We start from the raw sequence: 19,449 nt of genomic DNA on the forward strand, positions 1-19,449 counted from the left end.
CTGCCACTCATACCATGAATTGTATTTTAAAATAGATAAAAGTGTTGTATTTATATCATTTAAATAAATAACCTCATATACATTCCTCATTAGAAAGGAAGACTAAAGTGCATTTTCTTAGAAATGTTACAAACTGGTCTTAGTGAAGGAAAGTAGAAGAGAAGCAGAAGAGCAAAAACCATGCTGAAAGATTTCCAACTCCTAAAGCAAAGTATCTCCATCTCTTTCACACAGAACTAGACTGACACCCCCACATGTGCATACTTTATATATACAATATAAGTACTTTATATATACAATAATGCTTTCATAGAAAACATTTACAGAGTAACTTCAAACTATGAGATGCCTCCAAGTAACGTTAAATACTATTATTTTGAGTGTGTGAGAGTTGGATTCAGGCTTCATAAAGATAATCATCACATAGGGTGTCTTGTGTATTATACGGCTATAATGTTATTTTGTTTTGGGTTTTTTGGTTTGTTTGTTTGTTTGTTTTTTGAGACAAGGTCTTGTTATGCCACCCAGGCAGGTCTTGAACTCCTAGGCTCAAGTGATCCTCCTGCCTCAACCTCCCAAAGCGCTGGGATAACAGGGTGCGCCACCTCTACCGGCCAAGGCTATTGTGTTGACACTATAAACACACCATCAATTTTTTTTGTGGTTCTTAGATATATTAAAGGAAATTTCTATATTTACCAGTGATAAATACAAAAAGGCTAATTAGGAGTACAAATGTGCGGCCGGGCGCAGTGGCTCAAGCCTGTAATCCCAGCACTTTGGGAGGCCGAGACGGGCGGATCACGAGGTCAGGAGATCGAGACCATCCTGGCTAACACAGTGAAACCCCGTCTCTACTAAAAACTACAAAAAACTAGCCGGGCGAGGTGGCGGGCGCCTGTAGTCCCAGCTACTCGGGAGGCTGAGGCAGGAGAATGGCGTGAACCTGGGAGGCGGAGCTTGCAGTGAGCTGAGATCCGGCCACTGCACTCCAGCCTGGGCGACAGAGCGAGACTCCGTCTCAGAAAAAAAAAAAAAAAAAGGAGTACAAATGTGCGTAAGAATTTCAGATTCCTATATGTGGAGTGTAAAACAAAATGCTACAACTAGTTTTCAAAAAGGAACATGTTACTAACACTTAGAACAGCTCTGTAGAAAGTTAAAAAAAATTCCAGGAAAATAGCAGTCACTGAATAAATATTTGTTGAATAAATAAATTGATTAACTGAGAAACCAGTGATTAATTGAGAAACCAGAGCTCCATGGAGAAATGGCTGGCTCCAAGGCTGGGGCAAGCAAAATAAAAGATGACCTAGCAACACTTTATTATGCCCGAAAATAAAAATGTCCACAGCATGATGAAGAAATATCAAAAGGGCAAAAGAGTCAATTGGAGGGTCTGTACCAGCAGCCAAACCTGGAATAATTTAAGCAACAAAATAGATAACAATAGCAACAAATTATAAACCTGTAAGTAGAACAGGAATCCAAGAGGCTAGAGTGATATAAATAAGCAAACAAAAAGATGAGGGAAAAGCAAAAGTACAAAAGTTAATTGGGTACAATGCCAATTAACAAATATAAAAAAGAAAGTGGAATTTTTAAAATCCCCCTTTGGCAACCTTCAGGGTCATAACAGATTCAGACAAGAATCATCAACAGATGCTAAATCTGGAAGGCGAAAGAAAGCTTGATGAGGAGCAGAATATTTATACATACATATATATATACACACACACACACACACAGGCACAAAATGTCTCCTCAGAAAATACTTATCACTTACTATTCAATAACAAAACATACAGATTAATTAACTTTACAGCAAAGAAGCCTGGCCTACTCCTCACCACATGACAAAAGTCATCACCGATGGGACAAGTCAATCTCAGGTGTCTCCTGATACAAAGCACTAAGGTAAGTCCAAGTCATTTTTGTGGTATTCATGCTAAAATGCATAAATCATGAGGAAACACCAGACAAACTCAATTGAGGGGCATTCTACAAACTCTGTGGTTCTGTACTCTTCATAAATGTTATGGTCATAAAAGGTAAGAAAGACTGAGGAACTGTTTGTTACAGATTGAAGTGGAATGAAGAGAAATGTTAAGTACATGTAACACATGGTTTTTTTTTTTTTTTTTTTTTTTTTGAGGCGGAGTCTTGCTCTGTCTCCCAGGCTGGAGTGCAGTGGCCGGATCTCAGCTCACTGCAAGCTCCGCCTCCTGGGTTCCCGCCATTCTCCTGCCTCAGCCTCCCAAGTAGCTGGGACTACAGGCGCCCGCCACCTCGCCCGGCTAGATTTTTGTATTTTTAGTAGAGACGGGGTTTCACTGTGTCGCGAGGATGGTCTCGATCTCCTGACCTTGTGATCCGCCCGTCTCGGCCTCCCAAAGTGCTGGGATTACAGGCTTGAGCCACCGCGCCCGGCCAACACATGGTTTTGATTAGATCCTGGAGCTGTAAAGGTTTGGGATGATTAGGTTTGGGATGACTCGGATGAAATCTGAAATGGAGTCTGTGGATTAAATGGTAATATGGATCAAAGTTAACTTCCTGATAGAACAGTGTACGTGTCCTTAAGAAATACACACTGAAATATTAAGGGGCAATGGGACATCATGTCTACAACTTATTCCCAGATGGTTCAGAAATGCTATCAATGCGGAATAAGGGTGAAGGATACATGGGAAGTCTATGTACTATTTCCACAAATTTTATATAAATCTGAAATTACTTCCATAGTTTAAAAAAAAATAAAAGGGAGAAAGCAAAACAGTTCTGTAATATATTCCCTACTACTAACAGATCAACCATGCTGTAAATGAACTTAACTCCTTGTTAGGATATAACTTCTTTTTATGACCCATCTATACACTGTGGAGTCAAGACTGGATCTTTCCTCCACAGACCTATTACTTCTCAGTACTGAGTTACAGTCACCAGATTTACAACAAAGGTGCCACAATACTGCAGAGGGGAATGGACTATCTTTTCAATAAATGGTGATGGATTAAACGAATGTCCATATATTTTTAAAATGAAGAAAAATATTGAACTCTACCTCACATCATACATTAAACTCAATTCCTGACAGATTGTAGATCTAAACTGTAAAGATCTAAAAATACTGCTTCTAAAACCAATATGAGGTTATCTTCATAAACTTGTAGGAGACACAGGTGTATTAAATGGCACACCAAAAAACCATTAACCATAAAGGAAAAGATTAATAAATTAGCTTCCATTAAACAAGATTTTCTTTTTTTTTTTTTTTTTTTGAGATGGAGTTCTGCTCTGTCGCCCAGGCTAGAGTGCAGTGGCTCAATCTCAGCTCACTGCAACCTCCGCCTCCCAGGTTCAAGCGATTCTTCTGCCTCAGTCTCCTGAGTAGCTGGAATTACAGGTGCGCAGCATCACGCCTGGCTAATTTTTCTATTTTTAGTAAAGTTGGGGTTTCACCATGTTGGCCCGGCTGGTCTCAAACTCCTAACCTCAAGTGATCCACCCACCTTGGCCTCCCAAAGTGCTGGGATTACAGGTGTGAGCCACCACACCTGGCCTCATTGAAAAGAACTTCTATCCACCAAAATGCACCCTTAGGAGTATAGAAAGATATTTGGAATATACATAGCTGACAAATGATATGAATCCAGAATATGTAAGCACCCTACAAGTCAATAAAAAGTAGAAAAAAATTTAAAACAGACAATTCAGATTTTTAAGTGGGAAAAACATTCCAAGCAGCACTTTACAATAGAGGCTAGCCTAATGCCAACAAGCAAATGAAAAGATGCTCACCTGCATTCGTTATTAGAGAAATGCAAATTAAAAACACAATGAATTACTATTATACTTCTCAGCATAATAGCTAAAATTTTGAAAGCTGGAGATATCCAATGCTGATGAGGATGTGAAGAGCTCTCATACTGCTGGTGGGAAGGTAAACTGACATTCTTTGACATTATGTATTAATACCAAATACATTCATATCTATGACCCAACAGCTCCAATCCTAGATATATTCCCAAGAGAAATGTATGCATGTAAGAATACTGTTCAAAGTAGTATCATTTCTAATAGCTCAAAACTGGAAACAATTCAAGTATGTATAACAGTAAAATGAATATGTAAATTATGGTATACTTACACAATAGAATACTACATAGCAATGAAATAATGTACCAATAAATGCAACATAGATGACTGTCACAAACAATATTGAGAAAAATGAGTTACCACAAGAGTCTACTGTCTGATTCCAACAAGAAGGCACAACTAATTTGGTAGAAATCAGAATAGTGGTTTCCTTCAGAGTTGTTTAACCGATTGAAGTGAGCATGAGGGAAGCTTCCACAGCACTAGTAAAACATGTGGTAAAGTATTCACAGCATAAAAATTCATCAAGCTCTATAATTGTAATGTGCCCTTGTCTGTATATAATATTATACTTTATTTTAAAAGTTTACACCAAATAATTTATTCATTCTCTCAGCTCACTACAACACTCAACCATGGAAATTCTTATCTCCACTGGGGCCTTTCAGACACTCTCCTGTTTCCTTCCTTTGACTCTTGCTGGTTTACTTCCTGCTATAATCCTCTAAATATGGACTTGACCCAGAGCTCAGCATACAATAAACTGCTCTTGCTTTACATTATATGCCTTAGACAGCTTGTTCTGTTCCATTCCAAATGCCACTCTCAACACTCCTGCAGAGCGGGAGGCATACAGTACTCAATGTATATGAGTCTCTTTCTTTCTTCACCCATAAACTATGGCAATGGTTTCTTTGCTTTTAATATCTCCCACCTTCCCTTTACATGTCAAACTGAGCTTCCTAAAATACTCCTTTAAATGTATCATGCACTACTCATGAATATAAATTCCTCCCAACTACATATAAAACTTAATCTCGTAAAGTTGGCATTCAAATTGTCCCAATTCATTAACTACGTCTCCAGTCTTACCTCCTACTAGTCATTTACCTGCTCTAACTAAAAACCGTCTATAACAATTTTTTTTTTTTTTTTTTTTTTACCAAATCCATTGTCCAGATTCCTACTTCAAAGCCCTTCCTCATAGTATTCTCTCTGGCTATAATATTCTTTCTTCTCCTCTATAATTGCCTACTTTTCGTTCAAGACCTGTATCTTACTTCAACTACTTCAGTCCATGTTTATCATTACCTGTAATACTGATGGCTGTTATTGTCTACTTGGCACTTAATCTTTACCATCCAGTTCTGTGTTCATATGTAAGATTGTAAGACCCTCACTGAAAAGCACAATGTTGTATACCTCTTAGATATGTAAAAAGCAAGTGTTAAATAAATCATGGTGGTGGTATGCTACTAATGATCAACCAGTATTCTAAAGAGGCTTTTAAAAATTAAAGATGTAGACAATCTTTTAGGAACTTCAAAATGAAGAGAATAAGTTTTTTTTTTTTCTATTGTAATATTTTGGCTTATTTAAGCTTCATAAATACGGCAATCAGTTGAACAGAAGCAAAGAGACTTGTAATCAGAAAGCCATGGATTCTGCAGAGTAGTCCTTGAAAGAACAGAGTATGCCAACCTAGCACAGACCACATGAGAGTGAAACAAGTGTCAATGTGATTTGATTATGAATATAAGCAAGTAGACAATGATTAAATAGATTTTAGAGTTATTGTTGACAGGCACAAAATCTTTTTTCTAACCTCCATAACAAAAATGCCTAAGGCAAAATTAATATTGACTAGAAGGTAACCACTTGAATTAATCAGTTAACAAATGAATGAGAAAATGGATATATAGCAGGTACTAAAGTTATAGGAATTCCATTAACCTAATGTTATCAATTAATACACTATGTCCAAAATACAGGTTTGCCTTTCCCAACAGATAGCGAGACATATGGATTCACTGAGGTCACCTGGAGAAAATGGTGGGTATCAGGCAGGACTAACTTGCAGCTCCCACTCGTGGGGACAAAACAGCACGTGGAGACTCACAATGTAAACTCTGCTCCAAGAACCACCACAAGAACATACCAGGAAAACCAAAAGAATGCACAGCCACTACTCCATGAAACACTGTGAGTGCCCGAAGTGTGAGAGGGGGAAAGTCTGCCTCCAAACACACATCTTCACTGGGGAACCTAAAAATCCAGATCACAGGAGAAGAATTTAACCTTACCTAGGGCTGAAACAAATTTAGAGAGCCGAGTGAAATATAAAAATAGAAGCAGTAGGTCAGGTGTGGTGGCTCATGCCTGCAATCCCAAAACTTTGGGAGGCCAAGGTTAGTGGATCGCTTGAGCCCAGGAGTTTGAGACAAGCCTGGCCAAACATAGTGAAACCCTGTCTCTACTAAAAATACAAAAAAAAAAAAATATATTAGCTGGGCATGGTGGTGCACACCTGTAATCCCAGCTACTTGGGAGTCTGAGGTAGGAGAATTGCTTGAGCCCAGGAGGCGGAGGCTGCAGTGAGCCAAGATCAACGCCACTGCACTCCAACCTGGGCGACAGACCAAGACTCCATCTAAAAAAAAAAAAAAAAAACCAACAAAAAAACTAGAAGCAGCAGTGGTAAGAGAGCCCTGTAGGCACTTCCAGTCCCCAGGGAAGCCATTTTTTTTTCTTACTTTTATCTCACAGGGGTCTTTGGGGAGGGCAGTCAGTGGAAGTGGGGAAGTACCACAGTGAGAAAGACTTCTAGCTGAATGCTGTAATAATTTTGACCGAATGCAAATTTTCTTGGGCAGAATCTGGGCGGGGTTGGGGGGAATAAGGTGCCAATGGAAAGTACAGATATGAGAACAGAAGCCATGGCAGGCAGGGAGGGGCAAGGCCTGAAAGCCCTGCTTGCTTTCTCAGCAGGAAGGCTTGTAGCCTAGGGCAAATGCTTTTTCTGCAGACACTACCCAATACCAGCCTGGAGTCCAATAGCTCCACTGGGTACCTAGACCCAGAAGAAAAATAACCATCGCTGCAGTCCAGCTCTCAGGAAGCCCCATTCAGAGGGGAAGGGGGACAGAACCACATCAAGGGATCACCCCGTGGGATAAAAGAATCTGAACAGCGGCCACTGAGTCCAAGATCTTGCCTCTGAAACCAAGAATAAATATCTGAATTACCAGAAAAAGAATTCGGTAGGTTGATTATTAAGTAGCTCAAGGAGGCACTAGAAAAAGGTGAAAAGTAACTTAAAGAAATTTTTAAAATAATACAAGATATGGATGAAAAAAAGTTCCAGAGAAATAGAACCATAAATAAAAAACAGTCACAACTTCTGAAAATGAAAGACAAACTTAGAGGCATGCAAAATATACTGCAAAGTTTCACCAATAGAATTAAACAAGCAGAAGAAAGAACTTCAGAGCTCAAAGACAAGGCCCAATCAAATTAACCCAATCTGACACAGACACAGGAAAAATAATTTTTAAAAAAAATGAACAAAGCCTCCAAGAAGTTTAGGATTATGTTAAACGACCAAACCTAAGAATAACTGGTGTTCCTGAAGAAGAAGAAAAATCTAAAAGTTTGGAAAACTTATTTGAGGGAATAATTGAGGAAAACTTGCCTGGCCTTGCTAGAGCTCTAGACATCCAAATACAAGAAGGTCAAGGAACACCCGAGGAATTCATCGCAAAAAGATCATCACCTAGGCACACAGTCAATCAGGTTATCTAAACTCAAGTCAGAGGAAATAATCTTAAGAGCTGTGAGGCAAAAGCACCAGCTAACCTATAAAGAAAAACCTATCCAATAAATAGCAGCTTTCTCAGCATAAAATCTATAAGTCAGAAGGGACTGAGGTCCTATCTTTAGCCTCCTTAAATAAAATAATTATCAGTCAAGAATTTTACATCCAGTGAAACTAAGCTTCATTCATGAAGGAAAGATAAAGTCTTTTTCAGGCAAACAAACGCTGAGAGAATTTGCCACTACCAAGCCAGCACTACAAGAATTGTTAAAGAAGTTATTAAATCTTGAAACAAAGCCTCAGAATACACCAAAATGGAACCTCCTTAAAGCACAAATCTCACAGGGTCTATAAAGCAATAACACAATGAGAAAAAACAAACAAACAAACAAACAAAAGGTATTCAGGCAACAACTAGCACAATGAATAGAATAAACAGTACCTCACATCTCAATACTAATGTTGAATGTAAATGGCCTAAATGCTCCACTTAAAAGATACAGAATGGCAGAACGGATAAGAATCCACCAACCAAGTATCTGCTTTTTTCAAGGCACTCACCTAACACATAAGGACTCACATAAACTGAAGGTAAAGGGGTAGAAAGAGATATTTCATGCAAACAGACACCAAAAGCCAGCAGGAGTAGCTATTCTTACATCAGATAAAACAGACTTTAAAGCAACAGCAGTTAAAAGAGACAAAGAGGGACATGACATAATGATAAAAGGACTAGTCCAACAGGAAAATATCACAATCCTAAATATAAATGCACCTAACACTGGAGCTCCCAATTTATAAAACAATTACTACTAGACCTTAATAAATGAGACAGAGGGCAACATAATAATAGTGGGGGACTTCAATACTCCACCGACAGCACCAGACAGGTCGTCAAGACAGAAAGTCAACAAAGAAACAACAGACTTAAACTATATCCTACAACAAATGGATTTAACAGATACATACAGAACATTCTACCCAACAACTGCAGAATGCACCATCTATTCATCAGCACATGGAACATATTCCAAGTTAGACCACATGATAAGCCACAAAACAAGTCACAGTATATTTAAGAAAATCAAAATTATATCAAGTACTCCTCTCAGACCACAGTGGCATAAAATTGGACATCAACTGCAAAAGGAACACTCAAAAGCATGCAAATACATGGAAATTAAATAACCTGCTTCTGAATGATTGTTGGGTCAACAACGAAATCAAAATGGAAATTTAAAAATTTGAACTGAACGGTAATCGTGACACAGTTTATCAAAACCTCTGGGACACAGAAAAAGCGGTGCTAAGAGCAAAGTTTACAGCACTGAACGCCTACATGAAAAAGTCTGAAAGAGCACGAATAAGACAATCTAAGGTCACACCTCAAGAACTAGAGAAACAATAAACCAAACCCAGCAGAAGAAAAGAAATAACAAAGATGAGAGCAGAACTAAATGAAATTGAAACAAAGAAATACAAAAGATAAATAAAACAAAAAGCTGGTTCTTTGAAAAGATAAACAAAATTGATAGAACATTAGCAAGATTAACCAAAAAAAGAAGACAGAAGATCCAAATAAACTCAATTAGAAACAAACAGGAGATATAACAACTGATACCACAGAAATACAAAATATCATTCAAGGCTACTATGAACACCTTTATACACACAAACTAGAAAACCTAGAGGAGCTGGATAAATTCCTGGAAATATACAACTCTTCTAGATTAACCAGGAAGAAACAGAAACTCTGAACTGACCACAGCAAGACTGAAATGGTAATTTTAAAACTGCCAGCAACAATAAAAAAAAGCCTTGGACCAGACGGATTCACAACTGAATTCTAACAGACTTTCAAAAAAGAAATGGTATTAATTTTATTGGCACTATTCCAAAAGACAGAGAAAGAAGAAATCCTCCCTAAATCATTCAATGAAGTCATTATCACCCTAATACCAAAAACAGGAAAGGACGTAACAAAAAAAGAAAGCCACAGACCAATATCCCTGATGAACAGAGATGCAAAAATCCTCAACAAAATATAAGATAACTGAATCCAATAGCATATAAAAAAGGTAATTCACCATGAACAAGTGGGTTTCATACCAGGGATGCAGGGATAGTTTAATGTCCACAAGTTAATAAAGGTGATACACCACATAAACAGAATTAAAAACAAAAACCACATGATCATCTCAACAAAGAAAAAACATTTGACAAAATCCAGCATCCCTATATGATTAAAATCCTCAGCAGAATCGGCATAGAAGGGACATACCTTAAGGTAATAAAAGCATCTATAACAAATCCACAGCCAACATTATACTGAACAGGGGACAAGTTGAAAGCATTCCCCCTGAGAACTGGAACAAAACAAGGATGCCCAATTTTACCACTTCTATTCAACACAGTACTGGAAGTCCTAGCTGGAACAATCGACAAGAGAAAGAAATAAAGGGCACCCAAATCGATAAAGAAGAAGTCAAACTGTTGCTGTTCACTGATGATATGATTGTATACCTAGGAAACCGTAAAGACTCAACCAAAAAGCTCCTAGATCTGATAAATGAATTCAGTAAAGTTTCAAGATACAAAATAAATGTACACAAATCAGTAGCTCCGCTATACACCAAAAGTGACCAAGCTGAGAATCAAATCAAGAACTCAATCCCTTTCACAATAGCTGCCAAAAAAAATAAAATACTTAGGAATATACCTAACAAAGAAAGTGGAAAGAACGCTACAACAAAACTACAAAATACCGCTGAAAGAAATCACAGAGGATACAAACAAATAGAAACACATCCCCAACTCTTGGATGGGTAGAATCAATATTGTGGAAATACCATACTGCCAAAAGCAATCTACAAATTCTATTCAATTCCCATCGAAATACCATCATCATTTTTCACAGAACTAGAAAAAACAACAAAACTAGAAAAAACAATTCATATGGAACCAAAAAAGAGCCCACATAACCAAAGCAAGACTAAGCATAATGAGCAAATCTGGAAGCATCACATTACCTGACTTGATACTATATTATAAGGCTATAGTCTCCAAAACAGCACTATACTGCTATAAAAATAGGCATATAGACCAATGGCACTGAATAGAGAACTCAGAAATAAAGCCCAATACTTACAGCCAACTGATTTTCATCACAGCAAACAAAAAATATAAAGTGGGGAAAGGACACTTTCCCCACTTTATATTTTCAACAAATGGTGCTGGGATAATTGGCAAGTCACATGGAGAAGAATGAAACTGGATCCTCATTTCTCACCTTATACAAAAATCAACTCAAGATGGATCAAAGACTTTCTAAGACCTGAAACCATAAAAATTCTAGAAGACAACATTGGAAAAACTCTTCTAGACACTGGCTTAGGCAAAAGCTTCATGACCAAGAACCCAAAAGCAAATGCAACAAAAACAAAGATAAACAGATGGGACTTAGTTAAACTAAAAAGTTTCTGCACAGTAAAATAAATAATCAGCAGAGTAAACACACAACCCATAGAGTGGGAGAAAATCTTCACAAAATATGTATCTGACAAAGGACTAATACCCAGAATCTACAAGGAACTCAAATCAGCAAGAAAAAAATAATGCCATCGAAAAGTGAGCTAAGGATATGAATAGACAGTTCTCAAAAGAAAATACACAAACGGCCAACAAACATATGAAAAAGTGTTCAACATCACAAATTATCAGGGAAATGTAAATCAAAACCACAATGCAAAACCAGCTGATATGGTTTGGCTGTGTCCCCAACCAAATCTCATCTTGAATTGCAATCCCCATAATTCCCATGTGTCAAGGGAGAGACAAGGTGGAGGGAATTTGAATCATGGGGGCGGTTTCCCCCTTGCTGTTCTCATGGTAGTGACTGAGTTCTCATGAGATCTGATTTTTTGTACGTTTGGCAAGTTCCTCCTTCAGTCACTTTCTTTCTTGCCACCTTATGAAGAAGGTGCCTGCCTCCCCTTCACCTTTCACCATGACTGTAAGTTTCCTGAGGCCTCCCCAGCCATACAGAACTGTGAGTCAATTAAACTTCCTTTCCTTTATAAATTACTCAGTCTCAGGAAGTTCTTTATAGCAGTGTGAGAACAGACTAATACACCACCTTACTCCTACAAGAATGGCCATAATTTAAAAATAAAAAAATAATGGATGTTGGTGTGGATGTGGTGAAAAGAAACACTTTTTTTTCTTTTTTTGAGAGGGAGTCTCGCTCTGTCGCTGGCTGGAGCGCAGTGGCCAGATCTCAGCTCACTGCAAGCTCCGCCTCCCAGGTTCACGCCATTCTCCTGCCTCAGCCTCCCAAGTTGCTGGGACTACAGGCGCCCGCCACCATGCCCGGCTAATTATTTTTGTATTTTTAGTAGAGACGGGGTTTCACCATGTTAGGCAGGATGGTCTCGATCTCCTGACCTCGTGATCCACCCACCTCGGCCTCCCAAAGTGCTGGGATTACAGGCGTGAGCCACCATGCCCGGCCGAAAAGGAACACTTTTATACTGCTGGTGGGAATGTCAGCTAGTACAACCACTATGGAAAACAGTAAGGAGATTATCTTTAAAGAACTAAAAGGAGAACTACCGTTTGATTCAGCAATCCCACTACTGGGCATCCACCCGAGGAAAAGAAGTCATATGAAAAAGACACTTGTATATACATGTTTATAGCAGCACAATTCACAATTGCAAAAACATAAAACCAGCCCAAATGCCCACCAATCAATGAACGGATAAAGAAAATGTGGTGTACATATATACCACAGAATACTACTCAGCCATAAAAAGGAATGAAATAATGGCATTTACAGCCACCTGGATGGAGTTGGAGACCATTATTCTAAGTAAAGTAACTCAGGAATGGAAAACCAAATGTAGTATGTTCTCACTTATAAATGGAAGGTAAGCTATAAGGACACAAAGGCACTGAGAATGATACAGTGGGTCAGGCATGGTGGCTCACACCTGTAATCCCAACATTTTGGGAGGCCGAAGTGGGTGGATCACAAGGTCAGGAGATCGAGACCATCCTGGCTAACATGGTGAAACCCCGTCTCTACTAAAAATACGAAAAAAATTAGGCCCGGCATAGTGGCTCACGCCTGTAATCCCAGCACTTTGGGAGGCCGGGGTGTGTGGATCATGAGGTCAGGAGATTGAGACCATCCTGGCTAAAACAGTGAAACTCCGTCTCTACTAAAAATAAAAAAAATCAGCCAGGCATGGGAGCACATGCCTTTAGTCCCAGCTACTTGGGAGGCTGAGGCAGAAGAATTGCTTGAACCCAGGAGGCAGAGGCTGCAGTGAGCCAAGATCGCACAACTACGCTCCAGCCTGGTGACAGAGCGAGACTCCATCTCAAAAAAAAAAGATACAATGGACTTTGGGGACTCTGAGGGAAGGTTGGGAGAGGGATGAGGAGTAAAAGACTATGCATTGGGTGCAGCATACACTGCATGGGTGATGGGTGCAACAAAATCTCAGAAATCATCACTGAAGAATTTATCAATATAACCAAACACCACCTGTTCCCCAAAAACTATAGAAATAATTTAAAAAATATATATATATATAATGTTGTTGGTATTGTATACAATGAGAACAACTCTTGAAAATTATTCTTAGGAGCTTAAAATGAGAACAGTCATTTACTTAGCAGTATTTTACATGCAGGTGGTTTGGGGAGTTTGTGGTGGGGTTTCTTTTTTTCTGAGACAGAGTCTTGCTCTGTCACCCAGCCTGGAGCCTAGTGGTGCGATCTCGGCTCACTCCAACCCCCGCCTGCCAGGTTCAAGCAATTCTCCTGCCTCAGCCTCCTGAGTAGCAGGGACTACGGGTGCACACCACCATGCCCAGCTAATTTTTGTATTTTTAGTAGAGACGGGGTTTCACCATGCTGGCCAGACTGGTCTCGGAATCCTCACCTTGTGATCCGCCAACCTCGGCCTCCCAAAGTGCTAGGATTACAGGCATGAGCCACTGCTCCCAGCCAAATTTGTGGGTTTCTTAATAAATGTCAAATAAATGTTCTAAACTGAATATCAAGAGCCAAGCTCGGTGACTCACACCTATAATCCCAGCACTTTGGGAGGCCGAGGTGGGCAGACCACCTGAGATTTTTAGTAGAGACAGGGTTTCACCATGTTGGCCAGGCTGGTCTCGAACTCGTGACCTCACGTGATCCACCCACCTCGGCCTCCCAAAGTGCTGGGATTACAAGCATGAGCCAACACACCAAACCTCCTTCAGTTATTTTTATGCTACCGCCTGTGTGTGTGTATAGGCATGGGCATATGTGTACTATTAATACTTGCTCACTCTGTTACTGGCCTGCTATAAATGAAACATACAACGAGCAGAACACATAGCACACAACATAACAGAAGGAGTCAATGCCATACCTGGGTTATTGTTAACATTACTTTTGGGTGGCTTCTGAACCGGTTTGGGAAGCGTAGATTCAGTCAAAGCTTTATTGGCAACAGCCTGTTGAGCCTTCTTTATACTGCTGCCTTCGGATTCCCATGTCTGCTCACCAAGACTCAGCTGCACTGAGAACATCTTAGAAAAACATAAATGGACAAAGAAAACATTAAGAATTTTCCAAGAAATAAAATGGGCTATCTGAGAGAAAAATAAACATCATAGAATCAGAATTTTAGAGCTAGAGGTGACCTTACACACAGATCATATGCAACAAAATCTTACTCTACCTAGTGAAGAAATTTTAAGAGAGTACCAAATTCTGTTCTATCCTATCCAAAAGCTTAGTAGCAGACCTAGGTGTACATTTTGGGTAGAATAAATCGAGAAGCAATCTTTCCTCTAAATGGAATCACAATGTTAATGTCCTTCAAATGGTCCTCAAAAAAGTAGAATAAGTACAAAGAATAAGAGAAAACTGTAAAAGAAGCCAAAAGACCATGTGTCTATAATTTATAAAATCTAATTCCTTGAATGTTACATTTAGCACAATCTAGGCAATGAGTCAGGCAATTCTATTAAATATTATACTACAAAAAACTCTGAATCTCCACAACAAACATTGAGCCAATCACTAAATTCTGTCCATTTTAACATCATAAATATTTCTCAAATCTTTCTCTCTCTGCCAACTGGATCCAGCCTTTCATCATCTTTAGCTTGGACATAATATTCTTCCTACTGCTAAAACTATCTTTCTAAAACGCAAATCCAATTTCATCACCCCAATTAACAGCAGGTTAAAACCCTTCAACTGTTCCTGTTTTAGCATGGCACAAAGGCTCTACCTGTGCATCCTCATCTCACACACATCCTTCCTCTCACATGTCCTACATTCCATTCTCACTCTATTTCCATATGAGCCCCCAAACCTATTCTTCACCTTTAAAATTTAGAATCAAGTTACATGATATGCACATAATTGGTTTTACTCCAGACTGCTTATTACTTTCTAGGAATACTAGGGATTAACTTAAAATTACTTATTAATTACAAAAAATATGTATTATTGCAGAAAGGAGATCAGATACCTTTACTAAGTCAGCATCACCAATAATCATGCAAATTGACATCATGTACCCCCGATACGATCCAATGAGAAGTACACATCAATAACCATGTAGTAATCTTGGCCAAAAATGTTTAATCTGAATCTAATCATAGGGAAACAATCAGAGAGATCTAAATTACAGGATATTCTATAAAACAAATGGCCTAGGCTCCAAAAATGTCAATGTCATAAAAGGTTTAAAAAAAAAAAAAAAAAAAAAAAAGGCAGGGAGGACATTAAAGAGACATGAAAAGACATGATAAATATAACTCATGATCCTTGATTATATCTGAAATGGGAAGGGGAAAAAAAGCTATAAAGGACATTTAGAGGACAATTGGGGAAATGTGACTAAGAACTATATATTAAGTAATAGGTTTAGCCAGCATTAAATTTCTTGTGTGATTAATAGTACTGTGGTTATGAAGAAGAACGCCTTTAGTCTTACAAGATAGATATGTAAGTATTTAAGAGTGAAGTGTCATGGTAGCTGAAATTTACTTTCAAATTGTTCAAGGAAAAAGTGTATGTCAATATAGAGGGAGCCAGAAATAAAGTAATGTAGCAAATGTGGCAAATAAATTAACAATCAGTGAATCTAAAACATACATGAGTGTCTATTACACCCCCTTTCCATTTTTTTTTGTAGATTTTTAATTATTCAAAATAGAGAATTGGGATTTGTCATTTGAAATTCACAACATAAACATACCTGTTTAAAGTGATTAATTTTTCTTTTATTCTAATTCAGTTTAAAATATATATCTAAAATGTATCTTTGATATCTCTCTGGTTTCACAATGATTTTTCAATGACTAGCTCTTTGTTTTCCTTCAAATTTTGGTATTTAACAAAGAACTTTGCCAAAAATAAGAAAGTTTGAAGGTTTCACATGATATATATAATATATATAATCTTACATATAGCTCATATGCTTGAAAACAGAAATACCCAAATAAATGACCTTGAGATTCCTGATTGCATCAGGAAAGCATATTAAATTTACTCTGCATGTCTCCAGATCTGACCTCTGCTAAACAACAATCACATAAATCTAATTGTCTACTTGGTATTTCCAGAAACTCAAGAGGTAAAAGGTCAAACAAAACATTGCCTCCTCCACTCTACCCGGTCCAAATCAGTTCATACCTCAAAATGTTTCATCCATTATCTCCCAACAGTTCAGGTTCAAACCTCATTAGTTTCCTTTATCCTTGCCTTCCAAAGGCTTATTTAACATCTCATAACTCTCCTTGTAATTTCTATTGTCACCTCCTTAGTCTAAGGCTCCTATATACTCAGACTCAGTATACTTCATTTAGCTCCTGTCTCTAATCTTTCCTGCCTCCTAATCATCCAGATGTCACCATTTTCCCAATCTCATGAGCCAGACACCTTTGAGAGGTCTTCCCTGCTCTCCTGTTTCCAATTAACAACTATTGATTCAACTTAAATGTTTTTCAGACCTGGCCTCCTTTCTTTATACTAAGATATATACATGCACCAATGTCTTAGTGGAGAATATCAGTACCTCTCCCCTAAACTATCACAACACCAGCTGTGGCATATAAGAAATATGTATTTGGTCTGTAGCCCTGGTTCCTAACACAGAGCTCCCAAAACCTTGTAATTTCTCGAGGGACAGGAGAGCTAGGAGCATTTTTGTTCTAATATTTGGTCTTTGATCCCAATTTCTAACACAGAGCTCTTAAATTCCTTGGAATTTCCCGGGTGATAGGAAATTTGTATTCTAATGAGCCAACTCTTGGTAGGCCCCTGGATAGAGAGCTAGTCTGAGGGCTAGTCACCAGAAAAACGAAACCATGGTTAGAAACTTCATTTTTAGCCCCACTCCATTCCTATCCGCCATGGAGGAAAGAGGGGCTGGAAACTGAGTTAATAATCGATCATGACTATGTGATGGAGCCTCCATAAATATCCCTAAAAGATAGGGTTCAAAAAGCTTGCAGGCTGGTGAATACACTGAGGTGCTGCAGGGTGGCACACCCAGACAGGGCTTGGAAGCTCCATTTCCCTTCTCACACACTTCATCCTATGTACTTTTTCTTTTTTTTTTTCCCCAGAGATAGAGTCTTGCTCTGTCACCCAGGCTGGAGGAGTGCAGTGGCACAATCTCGGCTCACTGCAACCTCCACCTCCCAGGTTCAAGCGATTCTCCTGCCTCAGCCCCCCAAGTAGCTGGGATCACAGGCACACGCCACCACGCCCGGCTAATTTTTGTATTTTTAGTACAGATGGGGTTTCACCATGTTGGCCAGACTGGTCTCGAACTCTTGACCTCGTGATCCACCTGCCTCAGCCTCCCAAAGTGCTGGGATTACAGGCGTGAGCCACTGCGCCCAGCCCTTCTATGTATTCTTTATCTGGCTGTTCACCTATATACTTTAGAATATTCTTTATAACAAAACTAGCAAATATAAGTATGCATCCCCCTGAGTCTTGCGAGCTGTCATAACAAATTATGGAACCTGAGAAGAGGGTGCTGGGAACCCCCGGTTTACAGCCAGTTGGTCACAAGTTTAGAAGACCCAGATTTGTGACTGTCATGTGAGGTGAGAGCAGTGTTGTGGGACTGAGCCCTTAACCTGCAGGGTCTACACTAACCATGGGAGGTTAGTGTCAGAATTTAGTTAAACAGTAGGACCATCCAGTCAGTGTATGGGGACAATTGGAGAATTTGCTGGCGTGGGAAGAAACCCCACATATTTAGTGTCAGAAATGAAGTGTTACAGCCAGGTGTGGTGGCTTATGCCTGGAATCCTAGCACTTTGGGAGGCCAAGGTGGGAGGATCACTTGAGCTCAGAAGTTCGAGACCAGCCTGGGTAACACAGAAAGAGCTTGGCCCTACTAAAAATGTAAAATATTCTCCAGGCATGGTGGTGTGCACCTGTAGTATTGGCTGCTGAGAAGGCTGAAGTAGGGGGATCCCTTGAGCCCAGGAGATCAACGCTGCAGTGAGCTATGACTGCACAACTGTACTCCAGCCTGGGCAACAGAGCAAGACCTTATCTCGAAAACGAATTTTTTAATTAAAAAAAAAAAATTTAAGTGCGGTGTTGAAAGTATAGAAAAAAAAATTTCTTTCTACTATCTTAAAGCAGTTCCCTTAATATCAGACTTTCCCATTAAAACTACCATTCTCGCCACCATCAACATGTACTTTCTGTAAAATTTAAGTATTTCCAATGGCAATCCTAAGCTTTTCTAAAAATCTCTCTTAAGATTCCTACTACAGTAAAAGTTTAGTAGTTTTAAGACGGAATGCTGGAGACACACTGTTTATGAATTTAAGCCACGGCTTGACCATTTACTATGTACAACACTGGGCAGTCAATTATTCTTTCTAACTTTCAGTTTCTTACCTCTTTAATGAAATGGGGCCAATAAGAACACATGGTTAGTTGTGAAAATTAGGACAAAACGGTGTAAATGCCCCCATTTGAAAGTCAGAGATTGTCAAACTAGATAAAATGTAAAATCAAACTACATGCTACCTAAAAAAAACTGTACTTCAAATATAAAAGCACATACAGTTTTAAAGTAATAGGACAAAAAACATATACTCACATAAATCAAGGAGAAATTAGAATGGCTATATATATCAGACTAAGTGGATTCCAGAGTAAAGACTGTTACCAGTGGTAACAAAGGTCATTTCATATGAATAAAGAAAGTAATTAAGAAGACATTGTTATCCTAAACATTTAGGCACCTAATAACACAGCTTAAATAAACGAAGCAAAAACTGACAAAACTTAAACTAGAAAATTGACAATTAAAGTCAGATTTAATACTCCTTATCAAAAACTGATACAAGCAAAAAAAAAAAAAAATCACCAAGAATATAGTACAGTTGAACAACACCATCAGCTAACACAATCTGATCAACACTGTTAGAATACTCCAACCAAGAAAAGTAGAATATACACTTGTTCTCTATTGTTCACAGAGCATTTACCAAGACAGACCATTTTCTGGGCCATAAAATAAGTCTCAATAAATACAAAGAATTCAGACCACACACAAAGTATGTTCACTGGGTAAAATTACAGAGCAGGGTAGAGTAAAATTACAGAGGAGGGTGGAGCAAGATGATGGAATAGAAGCCTATACCATTCATCACTCCCACTGGAACACCAAATTTTAACAACTATGGACACAGAAAAGCACCATT

The 19,449-nt window shown here is 38.7% G+C and overlaps 1 protein-coding gene across 14 annotated transcripts in view; it reads right to left on the reverse strand.

Annotated features, from left to right (window-relative positions):
• STAU2 (staufen double-stranded RNA binding protein 2) overlaps positions 1–19,449 on the reverse strand; it is a 348,991-nt gene that overhangs the window by 275,084 nt on the left and 54,458 nt on the right. For 13 of the 14 annotated variants that reach the window (XM_030937273.1, XM_030937277.1, XM_030937275.1 and 10 more), the window contains one exon: positions 14,121–14,280. In XM_030937273.1, coding sequence (XP_030793133.1) covers positions 14,121–14,280 — 160 coding nt within the window. Of the gene's footprint in view, positions 1–14,120; positions 14,281–15,233; positions 15,323–19,449 lie in introns of those variants that run through there. The other variant, XM_030937268.1, reaches the window with a different exon arrangement.

This window comes from Rhinopithecus roxellana, chromosome 9 (genome assembly GCF_007565055.1).
Source record: "Rhinopithecus roxellana isolate Shanxi Qingling chromosome 9, ASM756505v1, whole genome shotgun sequence".
Taxonomy (NCBI): Eukaryota; Metazoa; Chordata; class Mammalia; order Primates; family Cercopithecidae; genus Rhinopithecus; species Rhinopithecus roxellana.